Genomic DNA, 22,572 nt, shown 5'->3' on the forward strand with positions numbered 1-22,572 from the left:
AGGACTGTATAAAGTGCACAAAAACAGTGCAGGCATTACAATAAATAATAAACAGGACAGTAGGGCAGTAAGGTGTCAGTCCAGGCTCTGGCTATTGAGCAGTCTGATAGCTTGGGGGAAGAAACTGTTACATAGTCTGTTCGTGAGAGCCCGAAAGCTTTGGTGCCTTTTCCCAGACGGCAGGAGGGAGAAGAGTTTGTATGAGGGGTGCGTGGGATCCTTCATAATGCTGTTTGCTTTGCGGATGCAGCGTGTAGTATAAATGTCCGTAATGACGGGAAGAGAGACCCCGATGATCCTCTCAGCTGATCTCACTATCCGCTGCAGGGTCTTGCGATCCGAGATGGTGCAATTTCCGAACCAGGCAGTGATGCAGCTGCTCAGGATGCTCTCAATACAACCCCTGTAGAATGTGATGAGATGGACTTTCCTCAGCATCCGCAGAAAGTAGAGACGCTGCTGGGCTTTCTTTGCTATGCAGCTGGTGTTGAGAGACCAGGTGAGATTCTCCGTCAGATGCACACAAAGAAATTTGGTGCTCTTTACGATCTCTACCGAGCAGCCGTCGATGTTCAGCGGGGAGTGGTCGCTCCGTGCCCTCCTGAAGTCAACAACCATCTCTTTCGTTTTGTTCACATTCAGAGACAGGTTGTTGGCTCTGCACCAGTCCGTTAGCCGCTGCACCTCCTCTCTGTAAGCTGACTCGTCGTTCTTGCTGGTGAGATCCACCACGGTTGTTTCATCGGCGAACTCGATGATATGGTTTGAGTTGTGTGTTGCAGCACAGTCGTGGGTCAGCAGAGTGAACAGCAGTGGACTGAGCACGCAGCCCTGGGGACCCCCGTGCTCAGTGTGATGGTGTTGGAGATGCTGCCTCCCGATTCGGACTGACTGAGGTCTCCCTGTCAGGAAGTCTAGGATCCAGTTGCAGAGGGAGGTGTTCAGGCCCAGCAGGCTCAGCTACTGTATGAGGTTGGTGGTGGTGCTCGGAGATCGCCAGAGTCAAAATGGTTGGTGATGGTGCGGGAGACGATGTCCTGGTGTTCCTTACTGGGGTCCTGTTCGAGGGGTAAGTAAGAGGAGGTGTCCGAGAGTTGGCGATAGGCCTCAGCAAGGTAGGGGTCAGTCTGACAGAATAATACAGCACCTCCCCTATCTGCGGGTTTGATGGTGAGGTTAGGATCAGTGCAGTGGGAGTGGAGAGTCCAACGTTCAGAAGGAGTGAGGCTGGAATTGGAGAGAGGACTGTTGAAGTCCAGACGGTTAATGTCCCATCAACAGACTTAGTGGGGTGCTGTTCAAATTCCTGTGGCTCCTTTGAGCCCCTTCCGAGGTCAGCACATCTTTTCTTAGATATGAGGCCGGAAACTGTTCACAATGCTCCAAGTGAGGCCTCTTTGTAAAGCCTCACCAATGCATCCTTGCCTTTCCTCTCGAAGTGAATGTCAACATCACAGAGAACTTCCTCAACATCGACTCAACCTGCAAATTATCCTCCAGGGAATCCTACACGAGGATTCAGAAGGCCCTTTAATTTTTAATGTTTTTTTAAATATTTTTTCCAGTTACAAAACAGTCTGCCCTTTTATTTCTTCTACCAAAGTACACGACCATGCCGTCCCCGAAATTCAGTCCTTCATCCATTGATGTCTTCTGTAAATCTTTCTACAGGAAAGAAACAGCAATTTGTGTCCGGGAATTCTCAAACACAGCACACCTCTGTCCGGATATTTAAGGAGTGACCAGATATTTCCATTGAAACACCGATATATCAGTTGTTGATCCTTGGGGATGAAGTAGTTTCTCATCTCAGCCGGAAACGTGACTGAAATATTTTCGATGTCACTCAGTGAAATCCACTGGAACCGGGCGCTGAGAACACAAGTAACAGAAGTAAGGCTGTTTACAAGAAGGGGATGAGCGGTCTCCATTTTCTAAGGAAGCCGAGATCCTTGAATGTGTCAGGCAGGATGCTGGAGATGTTTTACCAGTCTGTTGTAGCGACTACAGTTTTCTTTGCCGCTTTACATTGGGGGAGCAGCATCGATGCAAAATAAACTCATCAGAAAGGTTGGAACAGTCCTTGGCCACAACCGGGGCTCTTTCGAGTGAGTGGTGGAGAGGAGTAGGTGTCACTAAACAAACGGACACCCATTACGGACAATCGGGCACATCCTCTCCATGAGCGACTGCACAGGCAGCGGAGCACCCTTTCGAACAGACTCACTCAGCACCGCTGTCACAAGGACCGTTACAGAAGCTCTTTCCTATCAGATGTAATAACCACATACAACAGTCCTTCTGCTAACCGGCCACCCACAGCTCCAATCTCTTCATTAAATTTGCCGACAGCACCACATTGATTGGCCCAATCTCAAACAATAATGAGGTGGCCTGCAAGGAAGAAGTCATCTCTCTGACACAATGGTGTCGAGAAAACAACCTCTCCTTCAATGTCGGAAAATCAAGGGAGCTGGTTGTGGATTACAGGAGGAATGGAGACGGGCTAACCCCTATTGACATCAATCGATCTGGGGTTGAGAGGGTAAACAGCTTTAAGTTCCTCAGGATCCTCATCACCGAGGATCTCACGTGGTCTGTACACACAAGCTATGCGGTGGAAAAGGCACAACAGCGCCTCTTTCACCTCAGATGGTTGAGGAAGTTTGGTATGGGCCCCCAAATCCTAAGGACTTTCTACAGGGGCACAACTGAGAGCATCCCGACTGGCTGCATCACTGCCTGATATGGGAACTTTACCTACTTTAATCGAAGGATTCTGCAGAGTGTGGTGCGGACAGCCCAGCGCATCTGTAGTTGTGAACTTCCCATTATTCAGGAAATTTTTAGAGACAGGTGTGTAAAAAGGGTCCGCAGGATCATGGGGCACCTGAGTCACGGTAATCATGATCTATTCCAGCTGCTACCATCGGGGCAACGCCACCGCAACAGAAAAGCCAGGACCAACAGGCTCCGGGACAGCTTCTTCCATCAGGAATCAGACTGCTTAACTCACGCTGATTTGAGTGCATTTCTATGTTACCTTGACTGTTATGTTTATTATAAATTACTATGAAATACTACGATTGCACATTGCACATTTAGACGGAGGCATAACGTAAACAGTTTTACTCCACATGTATGTGAAGGATGTAAAAAATAAAGTCAATTCAATACATCTTTCTGCGACAGATCATAGTTCAATAGTCTCTGCAATATTGTTTCATACATTATTATTGCACATTGGTACAGTAGTATTGTGTATGTTATTATTCTCTATTTTTAGTAAAGTCTTCACACTGCTAAGTGCGATTTTAAATATTGCTGCTGTAACGAAAGAATTTCCCACTCGGGATCAATAAAATATTTATTATTATTATTATTATTATTATTATTATTATTATTATTATTATTATTATTATTATTATTCTCCAGCCCTATATCTCTGTCACCGACTTCAGCGCTCTTCACCCCCTCCCCCTTTCCCGTTTTCACCTATCACCTCATGTCGCCCCACAATCTGACTCCCTCCCTTCCTTTCCAGTCCTGAAGAAGGGTGTCGGTCTGAAACGCCGACTGTTCACTCCTCTCCATAGTCGCCGCCTGCCGCCTGCCCCCCTGAGTTCCTCCAGCATCTTGTCTGTGTTGCTTTGGGTTCCGTATCTGCAGATTCTCGCCTGATAAATTATTGCGCATGCGTAGTCGTCGCCACCAATCCCGAGTATCGCGCATGCGCTGAGTAGCCCGGAGGCCGAAAACGACCGGACAAAGGTAAGAGCGGGTTCTAATTCACCGGCGTCTGAAACGCGACCGAAGGATAATTACTGTGATTTCCAGCAACACTGGTGCTGCACCCGACGGCGGTCCTGGTCCTCTCCCGCTGTCGCAGCCCCACGATCCGTACCCGGCCCCAGAGCATGCTTACCGGCGCATGCGCATTCTTGGGCATTTCAATGCGGCCAGGGAGGTTTCTCTCTCCCTCTCCCTCCCCCTCTCTCTCCCCTCTCCCTCTCCCTCTCCATCTCCCCCTCTCCCTCTCCCTCTCTCTCCCCCTCCCCACCTCTCTCCCCCTCCCCCCTCTCTCTCCCCCTCCCCCCTCTCTCTCCCCCTCCCTCTCTTGTTTTACAGCGGTTGGCACCCAGCTTAATGGTGGATTACCGTCACCTTCTGCTCCGGAGATGCGATGGACTCACATTCTAAATCCCTTCATCCAATCGGACACATACACATAACCTACACTTTATCCTCCCCATCCTAGTACCCTATTTCTGTGTATCCATCATATCCTATAAAAACCCCTGTACCCCTTAAGAAAGCTAAAAATACCCTGACCTGTGTTCTCTCACCCATGCCCAGCAACCCTTTTAATGTGAATTCCTGCACTCCCAGTTCCCTTAGATTAATTCTCATCATCTCTCTCTGTATCCCATACTTCCTGCAACTCAGAACTACATGCTCTACTGACTCCTCTTCCTGACATTCCTCACACAGTCCTGCCTGGTGTTTCCCTATCAATTTCAGTGTTTGGTTTAGTGCACAGTGCCCCAGCCTTAACCTAGTCCACACAATTTCCTCTCTTCTGTATCTACTTCCTACCCTTGTAACTGCAACACTTTTTTGTATTTGATATAAATGCCTCCCTTTCCCCTCCCTGTCCCATCTTTCTTGCCACATTTGGTTATTTTTTTCCCCAGATTACACACTTAACCTCTGCTTTACTAATACTAATGTGCATTTCTATATTGTCTTTCTTTATTGCCCTCTTTGCCAACTCATCCACCCTTTCATTGCCCTTCACCCCTACATGAGCTGGAACCCATAGAAATTTAACCTGACCTCCCTGATTTGCAACTCTTGTGACTGACTGAAGGACTTCATGAAGTACATCTTGCCGGCTGTTTGAGTGAGAAGACCTTAAACTTGCTAGTACTGAAGATGAATCTGAGCATATCAACGCTTTGACTAGTTTAGTTTTCTCCACCCAACGCAACACAACCAACACTGCCATCATCTCCACTGTACACACCGCTAACTTATCAGATGTTCTTCTGCTGATTGCAATTGCTTTTGCTGGTATTGCCACCCCAAACCTTGTCACTCCTGTCTCAGGTTCCTTAGCACCATCTGTATAGACCTGAGTATAATCACTATACATTTCCATCACATAACAGTTAAATGCACTTACCAAATCAGTTTTATACTTTCCTTTCCTTTTTACCTCTAACAAATGCCAGTCTACGTCAGGCCATACCAGCTTCCATGGAGCTACAACCAGATAAACTACTGAAGGACTTATCCTTAGATCAAACACTCCACATGATCTAGCAATATCATTCCCTACCCAACTAAAGTTTTCCCTCTGAAACCTCCCATTTTCCCAGGACTCCTGCAACACTCCTTTAGCAGGGTGGGAATCATCGTGTCCCTGCAAATTAACCCAGTAGTTTGTCATCAATTGCATCCTTCTTAATTCCAAAGGCATTGTTCCCATTTCTACCTGCAGGGCTGAGACTGGTGATGTTTTAAAAGCCCCACTGCACACTCTCAAAACCTGAGCCTGAATCACATCCAGTTTCCTTATAAGAGACCTAGCTGCTGATCCATATGCTACACTTCCATAATCCAACACAGATCTTACTAAAGCCACATACATTCTCTTTAATGCTGAACAACTTGCTCCCATTCCCTACCAGTCAAATATCTCATCACGTTTATTACTTCTTTACATTTCTCCTCAACTTTCCTGATATGGTCTGCCCATGTTAATCGTGAATCAAATATAACTCCCAGAAATTTAAATGATCCAACCCTTTCTAAATCAATCCCATGCATCCTTAACTTCTTCCCTACTTCAATTCTTTTCCTAGTGGAAAATACAGTCTGAGTTTTTTCCACTGAAAATCTACATCCCCAATCATAACCCCACTCTACCACTTCATCAAATGCTCCTTGTAGTTTCCTGATTATATGCTCCGTGTTCCCGCCTCTTTTCCACAAGGCCCCATCATCCGCAAACAGTGACCTACCTATATCCACTGGTACCTTTGTGAAGACATCATTGATCATAATGATGAAAAGTAAGGGGCTGATCACACTACCCTGAGGTGTGCCATTTCCCACTATGTACTGTTTTGATAATTCTGATCCAATCCGAACTTGAATTTGTCTACCAAACAAAAAATCTTTAATCCAATTAAAAACTCTCCCCCCAACCCCCATCTTGTGCAGTTTAATTAATAATCCTTCCTTCCACATCATATCATAGGCTTTTTCAATTTTCATAGGCTACTGCTTCTATATTTGCCTGGGCCTTTCTTATTTCAGTCTCTAACCTTATCACTGAGTCCATGGAATTCCTTCCCTTCCTAAAACCACTCTGATAACTTGCCAGCATTCCTCTCTTCTCAAGATCATATGATAACCTTTCAGTTATCATCCTTTCCATTACCTTACATATATTTGATGTTAGTGCTATTGGCCTGTAGCTAGTGGGTTTTGACGGATCCTTGCCAGGTTTCCTTATTGGAATTACTACTGCTTCTTTCCATGCACTTGGCAATCTTCCCTCCTCCCACACTGTTGTAAAAATGCAGTAACTTCAAGAGCGCTCCTTCTCCTAGATTTTTTAGCATAAAGTAGCATATTAGATCTTTCCCTGGTCTCGATCTCTTTATTGCTCTCACCATTTCTGCCAAAGTAAATGGATCATCAATTATATCATATGTTTCTTCCTTCCTGTTTAACACACCTGGGTATTGACTCATTGTTCTTTCCCTTCTCCTTCTCCCTTCTTCAGACAAATTTTCTGAACTATGTATCTTTACAAATGACTTGGCCATGATCTCAGCCTTATCCCTGCTGGAGACTGCTGTTTCCTCCTCAGACATCATTACTGGATACTCCCAATCCCTTCTATCTCCCCCCATCCTCTTAATCATTCCCCATACCTCTCCCACGGGCGTTGTTCTTCCTATTTTGTTGCAAAAACTCCTCCAACTTGCCCTTTTAGCTTGACGTATAGTTCTTCTCACCACTGCCTGTGCCTTCTTATATTGAATCAAATGCTGCATATTATGGGTTCTTTTAACTAGCCTGATTGCTCTATTTCTGGTTTTTACAGCCTGACAACATTCCTCTGACCACCATGGCACTATTTTTCTATTCATCCTATTTTTACTCCTGGGTATAGATCCTTCTGCTGCCATAACAATTGCTGAAGTCACCTGACTGATTAATTAATCTATATCTCCAGAAATGTCAATCTTTGACAATGCTTCTTCACTTAACTTCTGGAACTTACCCCAATCTGCTTTTCCAAACACCCACTTTGGGACTCCCCCACCTGGTCTTATTTCAACTCTTTCACCCACTGAACATAAAACTGGGTAGTGATCACTGCCTACTGTTGAAGCAGTCCAAACTACCCAGTTACTGATGCCAGCCAAGACATTAGACACTAACGTAATATCTAATACCGACTCAGTTCCTGTTGTTATGTTTATCCTTGTTCCTCTACCATCACTCATACATACCAAATCCCTTTCTTCCATCAAATCTTCAATTACCGTTCCATTTGAATCTGTAATCGGATCCCCTCATATTGTGCTGTGAGCATTGAAATCTGAACACCACACTACTTTGTGTCTATTTTGTCCTTGTATCCTTAGTAAGCTGTACAAATCCAACCTTTTACATGGATTGTAGTAGTTAATTATAACCACTCCCTCCCCTCTCTCCCATATTTCCACCACTATGTACTCCTGATCGACTCCTTTTTCCAGTTCTCTCTACGGTGTACTTTGCGTGATTAACATAGCACAACCTCCTCCTCCCCCTAGATTTCTATCTTTCCTTATCATTGTAAACCCATGTACCACAAAGTCTAAAACTGGTTTCAACCAATTTTCCTGAATACACACTACATCCGGTTTTACAACCATTTCTTTAATAAATTCCTTAAATTCCTAGCCATTGGCCAGTAAACTCCTTACATTCCATTGCAAAAGAATCACCATAATGAGTACTAACTAACCTATGACACTTCCTGGCTTGTCTGATTAGTGAGGTTCTCCCTCACTTCTTCCCATGTCAGTCCTGCTAACCCTAAATGGTTTACTGCTGCTTTGACCACCAGCTGAATTTTGTCACTTTTTGACTTTACCTCTGCCGTACTAATAATGACTCCTGCAATGAATGTTACTACAGCTTTATTTTCCACATAAATCCTGTCATTTACTCTTCGCTGCATCTCTTGCATCCGTATTGCTCTCTGATCATTAGAAGCATTATTCTGTTCTCTTGACATTCTTACAGCTTCTGCATAACGGATCCTTCTTTTCACTCTTATTTCTTGAATTTTATTCTCCCGTCTCATAACCTCACACCCACTATACGCCACATTATGAACTCCTCCACAATTACAGCATTTTGGATTTTGGTTGCACTCCTGTTCCGCACTTTCCATATTCATGATCATCCCCACATCTAGCACATCTCCTCTGCCTTTTACAGTTTTTAGCTATGTGTCCAAACCTTTGACAATTATAGCACCTCAATGGCTTTGGCACATATACCCTTACTGGGTATGTCATGAAACCCAGGAACACTTTCCTTGGCATTCTTTCTTCTTCAAATTCAATCAATACTATTTCACTTTCCTTTTTCATTCCCTCCTTTATTGTTTTCAGTCTCAGAACATTAATTACTTTCCCCCCTTTGATATTCCTCTTCAGCTCCTCCATATTTATACTCATTGGTACACCCGTGATCACTCCTTTACAACCACCATTTCGTGCTCCCACCTTCCCTGTATATTCCACCTTGCATTTTTCTATCTCTTTTAGCTTGAGTGCTTTCTCAAGTTGTTCCTCATTCGCACATCTTACTAATAGATTGCCATCATTAAGGACTTTTGCAAATACTATTTCCCCTATCTTATTTGCCAGAGTTTTTGTTAGCAAAAATGGGTTAATTATCTTTATGTGTCCTTGCACCTTCTCATTAAACCTAATTATGACAACACCTCCTCTCTGAACTTCTTCATCTTCCTCACTTTCAGAACTCTCTCCATTGTCATTTCTTATTCTTTTATTCCCTTTGTCTCGGTTTTCATCCATCCCCTCACTATCTCCTTATTCCCTTTATTTCTCCCTTCACAATAATCCATTTCTCCACAGCTACCTGCCTCTGATCCCAAATCCATATCCCGCTCCTTCTCCACTCTCTTTCCCTCAGCCCCTCCTCTCACCTTGTCTGCCATTACCAGACCCAGGCAATCCCCTCCCAGCAATTCCCTCTCCTTCCCGACTCTCTTTCCCTCAACAAGTTCCAAACCACATTCACACATGCACCACCACCTTCCAAACTCTCAGCCCAGCCCACGACCAACCCAACAACACCGGGAGGTTTCTCTTCGTGAGGGTTTCTGGGTAAAGAGGCAGCCATGGGCGGTATTGCCGGTGTTGTTCCGTACAGTCGAAGGAAGTGCGAGCGGATGTATCTCCTAAACATTGCCGAGCTCCACTATGTAAATCCAAGGATTATGAATCCGAACGAAAAAATAATTCCCAGTTAAGCTCGGTTGAAAAGTTTACCTTCCAGTCAGTGAAAATGTCAATTAGTGCTGTATGGAAATAAAACCTTCCATCAGATTTAGTTCTCTCTGGGTTAATAACGATATGAAACAGCTTTGCCTCGATGACAAGTGACTTCTGGCTTTCAGATCACAAAGGTACCGCACTCCAATGAGAATAACCACTGCCCTCCACTATATATTCATTGGCATTGCCATCGATGGGTTCATCACTGTCAATCAGCAGATGGGGGGGGCGATCCAAGTAATTAGTAAATCTCCAGGATCGTACATGCAGTAACAAGTGATCTTTGTAGTATTGTGGAACATGACCAGAACTTGAAATAATACCAAAGGACAGAGACAGATTGAGCCAAGTCACAGGTTGATTGAAGTCAGAAACAGCCCATTCTCATAAAGACAGGGATATAGTCAGATAATTTGATGGTCAGTCAGAATGTCTGATCCGTGCCTTGTTAGAAGATGAGTGCATATGGAAACATAGAAATCTACAATATAATGCAGGCCCTTCAGCCCACAGTGTTGTGCCGTCCATGTAATCTATTCTAGAAACTGCCTCGTATTTCCCAACTGCATTGCACTCTGTGTATTCTAAGCTCCATGAAATTATTTGAGTCTCTCAAAAGACTGTATGGTATCTGCCTGTACTGTCATCGCTGGCTGTGTATTCCATACACCTGCTACTCTCTGTGTGAGAAACCTACCTCTGACATCCCCATGGACCCTACTTCCAAGCACCTTAACACAATGCCCCTTGTGTTTGCCAATTCAGCCCCAGGAAAAAGCCTCTGGCTGTCCACACGATCAATGCCTCTCATCATCTTATACACATCTATCAGGTCACCTCTCATCCTCCGTCACTCTAAAGTTCACTCAACCTATTCTCATAAGGCATGTTCTTCAATCCATGCAACATCCTTGTAAATCTCCTCTGCACTCTTTCTATAGTATCCACAACCTTCCTGTAATGAGGTAATAGAATACTCTAAGTGGGGTATAAATCAGGTCTTATATAGCTGCAACATTACCTCACCACTCTTGGACTCAGTTCCATGGTTGATGAAGGCCTTCTTAACAACAATGTCAATCAGTGCTGCAGCTTTAAGTGTAAAATTGACATGGACCCCAAGATCTAGCTGATCCTCCACACTGCCAAGAGTCCTAACATAATATTACATTCTGTCTTCAAATCTGATGTACTGAAATAAACCACAGCACACTTATCTGGGTTGAACTCCATCTGCCGGTTCTGCATTCTATCGATGTCCTGCTGTAACCTCTGGAGAACTGTCCAGACTGCTCACAACACCCTCAGCTTTTGTGTCATCAGCAAACTTACTGACCCACCCTTCTACTTCCTCATTAAGATCATTTATAAAGATCACAAAGAGAAGGAGTCTCAGAACACATCCCTGTGGAACACCACTGGTCACCGTCCTCCATGCAGAATACGAACCATCTACAGCCACCTTTTGGCTTCTATGGGCAAGCCAATTCTGGATCCACAAAGCAAGGTCTACTTGGATCCTTGCCTCATTACTTTCTGAATGAGCCTTGCATGAGGAATCTTATCAAAAGTCTCACTGAAAGCCATTCATACTACATCCAATGTTCTACCTTCATCAGTGTGTTTTGTTACATCCTCAAAGAAATCAATCAGGTTCATAAGGCATGATCTGCCCTAGACAGAGCCACGCTGACTATCCCGCATCAGATTATGCTTCTCCAAATGCTCAGAAATGCTGCCTCTCAGGAGCTTCTCCAACAGCGTGCCCTCCTCTGAAGTAAGAACCACTGGTCTGTAATTTCCTGGCTTATCTGGCTTACCTGAAAAGAGAACAATGTCTTCTCATCCTCTGGTACGTTTCCCCTCTCTACTGATGGTGCAAAGATCATCACCAGACATCCAGCATTTTCCTCCCTCACTTCCCACGGTAGCCTGGGGTATATCTCAAGATGAGTACCCCCAACATGAGTTGAAATTGGTAAAATTGTGATGCCAGAGCTCTCATTCAAAGGAGAACATATCGAAGCATGTAAAATTATGAAAGGAATAGATAAGATAGAGGTAGGAAAGTTGTTTCCACTGGTGGATGAGGCTAGAACTAGAGGATGTCGCCTCAAGATTTGGGCGAAATTGGGATGGAGATGAGGAGGAACTGTTTTTCCCAGAGGGTGGTGAATCTGTGGATTTCTCTGCTCAATGAAGGAGTGGAGACTACCTCAGTGAATATATTTAAGACCAGGTTGGATAGATTTTGGCATAGCAGGGGAATTAAGGGTTATGGGGGAAAGGCAGGTAGGTGGAGATGTCCATCGCCAGATCAGCCATGTTCTTATTAAATGGCAGAGCAGGCTCGATGGGCCAGATGGGTGACTCCTGCTCCTATTTCTTATGTTCTCACCACAGACTATAATCTCTCCTGAAATACTGTCCTTCACCCATTGATGTATTTTGCAAATATTTTTACAGGTTTGAAATGACAGAACACTTGTGCACGGGAATCTCAAACACAACAACACATCAGTTTTGCTGACTCCGGATATTTAAGGAGTGACCAAATATTTTCTTTGCATCACCAACACATCTGTTGTCAATCCATGGAGATGAAGCATTATCTCATACCATCTGGTAATGTGTTTTGTCTCTGAAATCAAGTTTTCTGTTGTAACTCAGTGAAATCCACTGGAACCGGGGTGCTGTGAACACACCAGCATTTGTTCACTGGAGATCAGTTCTTCAACTGCATTCAAAACTTCAAAACTACAAGGGATTCAAAACTTCTGACTTTCTGAATTGCCAGAGAATTGATCGTAGTCAGGTATCATTCTCCTTCTCTCAGTGTGGTAAGGGATTCACTCACAGCCTCCCCGCAAACACGCTAGTGAGTTCACCGTGGGAAGAGGCCATTCACCTGCTCTGTGTGAGGGAGGGGAACTACTCAGTCATCCAGCCTGAAGATACATCAGCAAGTTCACACCAGAGTGAGATGCTCCACCTATTCTGCAAGTGGGAAGCATTTTGTTCCATTGTCGATGCTGAAGATATATCCTAAAGTTCACCAGTGAGAGGACATTGACCTGCTTGGATGGTGGGAAGACATTCACACGCTCAAACAGACCACAGTGACACCAATGAGTTCACACCGGGGAGAAGCCATTCCCCTGCTCTGAATAGGGGAACAGGTTCACTCAATCATCTCAACTGAATGAACAGCAGCGAGTTCACACTGAGAAGAGGCCATTCACCTGCTCAGACTGTGGGAAGAGATTCACTCACTCGTCCACACTACATAGACACCAGCGGGTTCACACTGGGGAGAGGCCATTCACCTGCTCAGACTGTGGGAAGGGATTCACTCACTCATCCAACCTACATAGACACCAGCGAGTTCACACTGGGGAGAGGCCATTCACCTGCTCTGACTGTGGGAAGGGATTCACTCACTCGTCCACACTACATAGACACCAGCGAGTTCACACTGGGGAGAGGCCATTCACCTGCTCAGACTGTGGGAAGGCATTCACTCAGTCAAATCACCTGCTGCAACATAAGTTAGTTCACACTAGGGAGATGCCATTCACAAGCTCAGACTGTGAGAAGGGATTCACTCAGTCATCTCAACTGAAGTCACATCAGCGAGTTCACACTGGGGGGAGGCCGTTCACCTGCTCAGACTGTGGGAAGGGATTCGCTCACTCGACCAGCCTGCACAAACACCAGCGAATTCACACTGGGGAGAAGCCGTTCACTTGCTCTGAATGTGGGAAGGTATTCACTCAGTCATCTGGACTGAAGTCCCATCAGCGAGTTCATACTGGGGAGAAGCCGTTCACATGCTCTGAATGTGGGAAAGGATTTGTTCGGTCATTTGAACTGAAGTTACATCAGCGAGTTCACACTAGTGAGAGGCCGTACACCTGCTCTGAGTGTGGGAAGGGATTCACTCACTTGTCCAACCTACACAGACACCAGCGAGTCCACACTGGGGAGAAGCCGTTCACCTGCTCTGAATGTGGGAAAGGATTTGCTCGGTCATCTCAACTGAAGTCACATCAGCGAGTTCATACTGGGGAGAAGCCATTCACCTGCTCTGAATGTGGGAAAGGATTTTTTCGGTCATCTGAACTGAAGGTACATCAGCGAGTTCACACTGGGGAGAGGCCGTTCACCTGCTCTGAGTGTGGGAAGGGATTTGTTCGGTCATCTGAACTGAAGTCCCATCAGCGAGTTCATACTGGGGAGAAGACGTTCACCTGCTCTGAATGTGGGAAAGGATTTGTTCGGTCATCTGAACTGAAGGTACATCAGCGAGTTCACACTGGGGAGAGGCCGTTCACCTGCTCTGACTGTGGGAAGGGATTCACTCACTGGTCCAGCCTACACAGACACCAGCGAGTTCACACTGGGGAGAAGCCGTTCACATGCTCTGAATGTGGGAAACGATTCGCCCAGTCAGCTCAACTGAAGGATCATCAGCGAATCCACACTGGAGAGAAGCCGTTCACATGCTCTGAATGTGGGAAAGGATTCACCCAGTCAGCTCAACTGAAGTTACATCAGAGAGTCCACACCGGGGAGAAGCCGTTCACTTGCTCAGAATGTGGGAAAGGATTCATTCGTTCATCTCAACTCCTGAGACACCAGCAAATTCACACTGGGGAGAAACCATTCACTTGCTCAGAATGTGGGAAAGGATTCATTCGTTCATCTCAACTCCTGAGACACCAGCAAATTCACACTGGGGAGAAACCATTCATCTGCTCAGAATGTGGGAAGGGATTCACTCACTGGTCCAGCCTACACAGACACCAGCGAGTTCACACTGGGGAGAAGCCGTTCACATGCTCTGAATGTGGGAAACGATTCGCCCAGTCAGCTCAACTGAAGGTACATCAGCGAATCCACACTGGAGAGAAGCCGTTCACATGCTCTGAATGTGGGAAGGGATTTGCTCAGTCAGCTCCACTGAAGTTACATCAGAGAGTCCACACCGGGGAGAAGCCGTTCACGTGCTCTGAATGTGGGAAGGGATTTGCTCAGTCAGCTCAACTGAAGTTACATCAGAGAGTCCACACCGGGGAGAAGCCATTCACTTGCTCAGAATGTGGGAAAGGATTCATTCGTTCATCGCAACTCCTGAGACACCAGCAAATTCACACTGGGGAGAAACCATTCATCTGCTCAGAATGTGGGAAGGGATTCACTGATTCAGTTCATCTGAAAGAACATCAGTTTTTTCACACTGTGGAGAGGCCGTTCACCTGCTCAGACTGTGGGAAAGGATTCACTCGGCGTTTTAGTCTATTAACGCACCTGTTAGATCACAGTGAGGAGAAACCATTCACATGCTCTGAATGTGGGAAAGGATTCACCCAGTCATCTCAACTGAAGTTACATCAGCGAATCCACACTGAGGAGAAGCCGTTCGTCTGCTCTGAATGTGGGAAAGGATTCAGTCGTTCATCTCAGCTCTTGAGACATCAGCAAACTCACACTGGGGAGAAACCATTCTGAGGAAATGCGGATATATAAAAAATCATTTTGAACCCAAGTAACCTCCAGCTAAAAGAATAAGTGGGACTGAATAGGAATTTTTGAACAAAAGTAAACTCTGTCTTCAGCAGTTAAGAAAGTAAACGGCTTATACTGGTTTCCTTTTAATTGTCAGAGGGACATTGAGAATTTGATAATGGATATTGTACCCGTGTTTGAGTAAGCACTCATTGATAAGGACAGCAATGAACATCTGTCTGGAATGAAGTCAGGACCTTGCAAAGGGAATAGCTGATAAGGACTGGACTGTATATCCATCTATATTCAAGCCTTGAGTTAGTGCACTCTGTTATCTAAGACCTTAAATTTTGCACTAACAGACTTGGTGGGCGTACCAGTTCTAATAGCAGCTTGCAACAGTGACGTATGGGACTTACTATGTATAAATATACTGCTGTAACCTGACTGAGAGAGTCCACTTGTCAGATGGTTGGCAGCAATGACATGCCTTCCCTTTGATAACTGGGTCTCAAACTCTTGCAAGAGAATCCAATAAACTGTGGTGCCGAGAGGAAACTGGTCTCCCGAGTTTTATTCAGATTCGACTTTAACATTGGGCGTCACGAACAGGATCCCAATACAGAGAGTGCGAAGCAGACAGACTGAGTAAGCGGCCGGACCACTCCAGGGACTGCGGAGACCGACCGGGCGCCCAACGGGTATTTCACCTTTTGTCGCTCTCCGTCAGTTCCTTTGGAGGCACGGTTCCTCGCCGAGGGCTGCTTGCATACCTTGACAGGATCGGGAAAGTATCTGTCGGAAGACTTGTAGAAGCTAGGCAAATTTTATTAATTGAGTAGGAGTCGGATCCTGGTAAATATATTAATTGAGCAGAAGAAGGTACCAGGTAAATTTTACTAACTGGGCAGGAGACAGACGGGCTGGGTAAATTTATCAATTGAGCACGTGGTGCCCGCTGGGTGAATTTATCTGATTATTAATTGAGCAGGAGGCTTCGTGCCGGGTAAATTACTTAGAGAGCATGGAGTCGAGTGATACGAGTGGGCCGAGAGCAGCCCTACACAATGTGTGTGAGAGTTTTCCAGACAAGGAAAAAGATTTGTGAATGTTGACCGCAGCGCTGAATAAAAAGATTGGGGGGAAATGTGGCCACTGAGCGGGAGCCTGCGATATCACCTCTTGAGAACAAGCAGTAAATTTGATATGGAAGATGAACTGTGGGAAGAAGTGGAAATTGTTGAAAAGGCAATGGAAGGATAAGGCAGATGCAAAGTGGAACAGTACATGATTAGCAAGTTGGAGGGATAATGCGTGTGACAAAGGGAGAGAGGTACGTACTGTAGAAGGTTGCGAGACGCTAAAGGTGGAGTGTGAATGGGTGAATGGGCGCCGAAAGCGAGAGCAGGAAAAACAACGTCAGCACACCAAGGCCGGCCTAGATAGGAGAGAAGGGCAGGAACGTCAGTCTAAAGTTCGAACTGACAGGGAAACAAGGGGTCCCGAACCCATGTCTGGGATACAGATCCTGTTTGAGGACGGTGACCGTGATGAGGAGTGGGCACCCACCGTACTCCCCCCACCTTACCAGGGGCCGAGTGCACCCAGTGCTCCCGAACCCCAATCCTCCCAGTACTCAGATACGGTGGCCACTCGGGTAAAACAGCGGCAGTGGGGAAGGGGAGGCTCTCTATACCCTGAGATCCATAAAGGGAATACCGAGGATTATTACGAGACAGGGAGGGAAGAATCCACTAAAACCCCAGAGTTAATGGCTCCACAGAGACAATTGCCCACCCGAATGCTGCCTAACCCATGAGCAGCGGAGGAGGGACAGCTCTCAGTAATTCCTGTGTATGCACCCTGGAAGCCTCAAGAAATGATAGTGATCATGAATACGGCCCCAGATAGAAAAGAAAACCCAGCACAGATTTCTCGGTATGTCCGCAGTACTATACAAATGTATAATGTGACCCCGCAAGATTCATTCGGTCTCTGCTGCATGATTCTCTCAGCTGAAGAGGGGCGGAAATGGAAGGCAGAATTAAGATACCAAACCTATCAAGAGTTACTTGTGGGAATCCATGATGAGAATGAACAGACGGACCAGATTATTCAAGCCTTGGAGAGGGCTCTCCAACAACCTGTAAACATCACTAAAGTACTTGAATCCAAACGTAACCCTGGGGAATTGGGACCAGACTTTCGGAGAGATTTGTGGCCCGCTACGCACTCTTGCAGGAGACCAAACCTCTAATAATGGCACGGAACGCACATGGAATTCCAGGGGGACCCAGTGTGAGGTTTCATTTACAGCCACCACCAGTCTGGGGTGTAATCTAGCAGTGTGAGACTCGCTCTGTCCATTGCAAGTGGAGATTCTATACACGGACTAGCGAACAACCGACAGCTTCCCCAGTTACCGAAACCCCCTCCAGTGGTGGGCACTGAATCTGGACTCCACTGTGTTCGGACCCTCTCTGCCGGAGGCAGACCCTCATGTGACCCCTACGTGGTGCTCAACTGAGGAAAGCCGATATTATGCACCCCTCGAGGGACAGAAGTTCAAAGTCACCGTGACTGGAGAGGCTAAAGGAAAAGAGGGCAGTGCATTACTGGCCGAAGTTCCAGGTTTCCTTTGGTGACAGACAGGATTGGTGCTTCCCCATACCACCGTTAGGGTTTGCCCTGGGTTCAAGCCAAAGAGCGTGGGTTTCTTGCCTATGCCCTGATGAAACAAGCCTTTAGCACCAAGGGAGACTGGCCGGACTTGGCTGTGGGCCAACTCCGATACTGGAAGGAATCAAAGGTGAAGACGGGACATCTGGTGAGACACTCTTTTAATATTGACTGAACCCAAGATGTTGTACCACATCTCCGGACAATTTCAGGCCATGAAGTCGGCCGCACCAAATTCACCCCCCTGTTTGGATCACCGTGAAAGAAGGACAGACTCTCCCACCCCTTCCGCATTACCCCCTCAAGCCCGAGGCAACGTTTTATGAGGATGGAAGGTCTCTGGTAATCCAGTGAGGAAACGATGTTCTGGCTCTGTGATAATGACGGACAGTGACGTCAGCCTCTTTCGAAACAGTTGTTTCCGCCCAGAAGGCTGAGCTGCTCACTCTGACTCGTGCCTGTATCCTAGCAACAAATTTAAATGAGAACTTTTACACAGACTCCCGTTATGCACAGACTATGGAGCTTTGAGGGATTCCTGACTTGTTTTGGCTACCCCATTTTAACGTACCTTTGCAAACAATTACTCAGCACTCTACAGCTACCTTGAGTTTTGGCTATTATGGAATGTGCAGCCCATACTGGGGAATCTGATGAGATATCTATTGGTAATGCCAGGGCTGATACAGCAGCTGGACAGACAGCCTTGAATCCCACACGTTTAGACACCTCGGGAACCCAGCAAGCTCCTATTAGACAAAATCGAAGGACGGGGATGCCAGACATGGGGGAGATACGTACGTTTCAGGAGGACGCCCCTGAAGGAGAGCGCGAACTATGGTCCCACATGGTTTGCCACCTTGAACCTCCGAACAATTTATGGCTGACCTCTGCAGGTCAGGTCTGTGTTCTTACCTATTTTGATAGATTATGTACATAATTGTACACGCCTGGGCAAGGAGGGAATGGTTGAATGGTTAATACATTGTTACAATCTTGCTGGCACCCTGATTTCCAGAAAGCAGCTGCATAGCGTGCACACGCCCAGCTAATCCACAGCCACTTCCAGGACAGCGGCGACACGAGGCGCATGTGGAAGGGAATCCAGGACATCACCAATTACAGGACAACATCACCTGCAGACCAGCTAGCAGATGTTCTCACTGACATCTTCAACATCTCCCTGAGCAGCGCCACCGTTCCAACGTGCTTCAAGGCCGCCACCATCGTCCCCGTGCCGAAGAAGTCTTCAGTGTCCTGCCTGAATGACTACCGTCCCGTTGCACGCACATCCATCATCATGAAGTGTTTCGAGAGGCTCGTCATGAGGCATATCAAGACCCTGCTGCCACCCTCACTGGACCCCCTGCAGTTTGCGTGCCGTCCCAACCGCTCAACAGATGCTGCCATTGCTACCTCCCTCCACCTGGCCCTCACCCACCTGGACAGAAAAGACACATGCGTTCGGATGCTGTTCATAGACATCAGTTCAGCATTCAACACAATCATCCCTCAGAAACTGATTGGAAAGCTGAGCCTACTGGGCCTGAACACCTCCCTCTGCAACTGGATCCTAGACTTCCTGACTGGGAGACCTCAGTCAGTCCGCATCGGGAACAGCATCTCCAACATCATCACACTGAGCACGGGGGCCCCCAGGGCTGCGTGCTCAGCCCACTGCTGTTCACTCTGCTGACCCATGACTGTGCTGCAACACACAGCTCGAAGCATATCATCAAGTTCGCCGATAACACCACCGTGGTGGTTCTCATCAGCAAGAACAACGAGTCAGCTTACAGAGAGGAGGTGCAGCGGCTAACGGACTGGTGCAGAGCCAACAACCTGTCTCTTCATGTGAACAAAACAAAAGAGATGGTTGTTGACTTCAGGAGGGCACGGAGCGATCACTCCCCGCTTAACATCGACGGCTCCTTGGTAGAGATCGTAAAGAGCACCAAATTTCTTGGTGTTTACCTGGCGGAGAATCTCATCTGGTCCCTGAACATCAGCTCTATAGCAAAGAAAGCCCAGCAGCTTCTCTACTTTCTGCGAAGGCTGAGGAAAGTCCGTGTCCCACCCCCCATCCTCATCACATTCTACAGGGGTTGTATTGAGAGTATCCTGAGCAGCTGCATCACTGCCTGGTTCGGAAATTGCACCATTTCGGATCGCAAGACCCTGCAGCGGATAGTGAGGTCAGCTGAGAGGATCATCGGGGTGTCTCTTCCCGCCATCACGGACGTTTACACTTCACGCTGCATCCGCGAAGCAAACAGCATTATGAAGGACCCCACGCACCCCTCATACAAACTCTTCTCCCTCCTGCCGTCTGGGAAAAGGCTCCGAAGCATTCGGGCTCTCACGACCAGATGATATAACAGTTTCTTCCCCCAAGCCATCAGTCTCCACAACACCCGAAGCCTGGACTGACACGTTACTGCCCTATTGTCCTGTTTATTATTTATTGTAATGCCTGCACTGTTTTTGTGCACTTTATGTAGTCCTGTGCAGGTATGTAGTCTAGTGTAGCTTTCTTTGTGTTGGTTTTTACGTAGTTCAGTCTAGTTTTTGTACTGTGTCGTGTAACACCATGGTCCTGAAAAACGTTGCTCATTTTAACTATGTACTGTACCAGCAGTTATGGTCGAAATGACAGTAAAACTGACTTAACTTGACTTGAAGAGCGAGCCAAAGCATGTTTAATGTGTAAAAGGATGAATGTTGGAAAACAAGTGCCTTGTGTTTCCGGATCTACTCCCTTGTCTGGCGGGCCTTTTTTCTTGTTTACAGCCTGGTTTTATAGAATTTCCTAGAGCACATTGTTATCAGTATTGCTTAGTGACAGTAGATACATTTAGCAGATGAATTGAAGCTGTTCCTGCAACTAATAATACCACCATGACTGTTGTGAAAATATTTCTAAAATAAATAATTCCTCGCTGTGGACTTCCAGAAATGATAAACTCGGTCAATGGGCCACATTTTGTAGCCAAAATAAATGAGGAAGTCTGTAAAGAACTTGCTGTAAAACAGCAGATCCACTGCACCTGCCTTCCGACAGCAGCCGGCATAGTGGAACCAGCCAATAGTACCGTGAATGATCAGCTGGCCAAACTTACACCAGAAACTGGACTGACCTGGTTGAAGGTTTTACCCTTAGCCCTAGGTTGCCGACATCATGCCCCACGATGTGACGTCATTGATCTATGTTCCCACCTTTGTCTGTTGAAGTTTTGCTGATGAAGCTAGAATTTGTAAGTAAAACCTGTGATTTAATGTACACTCTTATCTAATTAATTAAGTTTTGCTGTAACTGATTTGGTGGGAATATCCATGGAACGGACTGTTCTTTGTTCCGCCAGTTCTATAAATTGTCATGTTTCTGAGTGTTAGACAGAAAGCTCGTTGCGAGCTGCCGGGGAGAGAGAGAGAGATACTCAGTCTTCCTGATGATCGGCTCCGAGTCCTTTCTCGCCGGCTGAATTCGAACAAATAAACGGGTGAAAGATTAAATAAAGACTTGTTTGTGGTGTAGTTATTTGGTCTGGTAAATTTCAGTTTACACTCACATCCAAGACTTCCATCCGGACCATCGGGACAAGCCTGGAGGATCGCCTGGAGGCTCCCGCTGAAGGGGGGGAGGGGGGGTTCGGTACTATCATGGACCCGTCTGGCAATTCCCCATCTTGCTATTACCTCCTTAATTGGGCATTAATCCCCTCGTCTGATTTCCGATCATTCTCAGTTCCACTAATTACAGAACACATGGTTCTCATTAGCGAAAATAGGATAAAACTCGGGCGTCACGGCCATGCTTTGCCAGTTCGTTGGTCGACTCTAGTGTGAGTAAACCTCGTTTCCTGATTCCTCAGGACTGTCAGTTCTAAGCTCCGCATCATTTCCTGGATACTCTACGTAAACACTGTCTCCGTGTAAAGACTCTGCTGGATACCGTTTCCCCGTTCGCCACGGTGCTAACGTCTCACAACTCTGCCTCCGCGCCTCTGTCCTGTACTAGGGTTCATCCTCAGCCTCGTCCTTGCAACCTTAGCAGGGAGATAAAGAAAATAAATCAACAGCACTAAAATAAACACAAAAACAACGTTACCCAAGGAGCTGATTATTGGTTTCAGGAGGAAGAAACCAAAGGTTCAGACAGCAGACTACATCGGAGGTGAAGAAAGTCAGGAACTTTCTGTGCATCTGGTTTTCGGTGCGGTGTATTTGGTAGAATCAAGAGCTTCGATGAGATCAATCACTTCTCCTACCCCCGAGAATACAACGTTATTTAGCGATGCTTGATTGTACAGAGAAGCTTCACTCACCAACTTAATTTCTGATAAGAACTCCACGGAGTCAGACTGCTAAACATGTCCATTTACAGGTCAAACGAGAGTTTCGTTTGCCAGACATTTTCAACCAGTTTTCGTAAAGAGCCGCGCGCTTCCTAAGCGAAACAACATTACAAATATTATTTACATCAATAGAATCAAACCGATCGGCAATAAAGCTGTAGTGATAACCATTAAATGTTCTTGATTTGATAAGTCATTCAATCCTGGAACCATTTCAGTAACCGCCTTTGAACCCTCTCCAGTTTCAGCACATCCTTCCAAAGATAAGCGGCTCTTATCTTAGAATTACCATGGTTCTAGATTGGGTATAAGCACCAAACCTCAGTGGAAGACAAGCCTGCTTGCATTCATAACACCCCATCGAAGTCAGCTGCTAAGCATGTCCATTTATGGGTCAGACGATAGTATCGTTATTAAACTTCCGTTTATGT

At 46.2% G+C, this 22,572-nt stretch overlaps 1 protein-coding gene across 1 annotated transcript in view; it reads left to right on the top strand.

The window, feature by feature from the left end:
- LOC140722604 (uncharacterized) overlaps positions 1-15,646 on the top strand; it is a 30,106-nt gene extending 14,460 nt beyond the window's left edge. The window contains exons 3-4 of the mRNA XM_073037311.1: positions 3,703-3,771; positions 12,771-15,646. Coding sequence (XP_072893412.1) covers positions 3,703-3,771; positions 12,771-15,110 — 2,409 coding nt within the window. The 3' untranslated portion in view covers positions 15,111-15,646. The remainder of the gene's footprint in view (positions 1-3,702; positions 3,772-12,770) is intronic.
- The last annotated feature ends 6,926 nt before the right edge of the window (positions 15,647-22,572 follow it).

This window comes from Hemitrygon akajei, unplaced genomic scaffold, assembly GCF_048418815.1.
Source record: "Hemitrygon akajei unplaced genomic scaffold, sHemAka1.3 Scf000081, whole genome shotgun sequence".
Classification (NCBI taxonomy): domain Eukaryota; kingdom Metazoa; phylum Chordata; class Chondrichthyes; order Myliobatiformes; family Dasyatidae; genus Hemitrygon; species Hemitrygon akajei.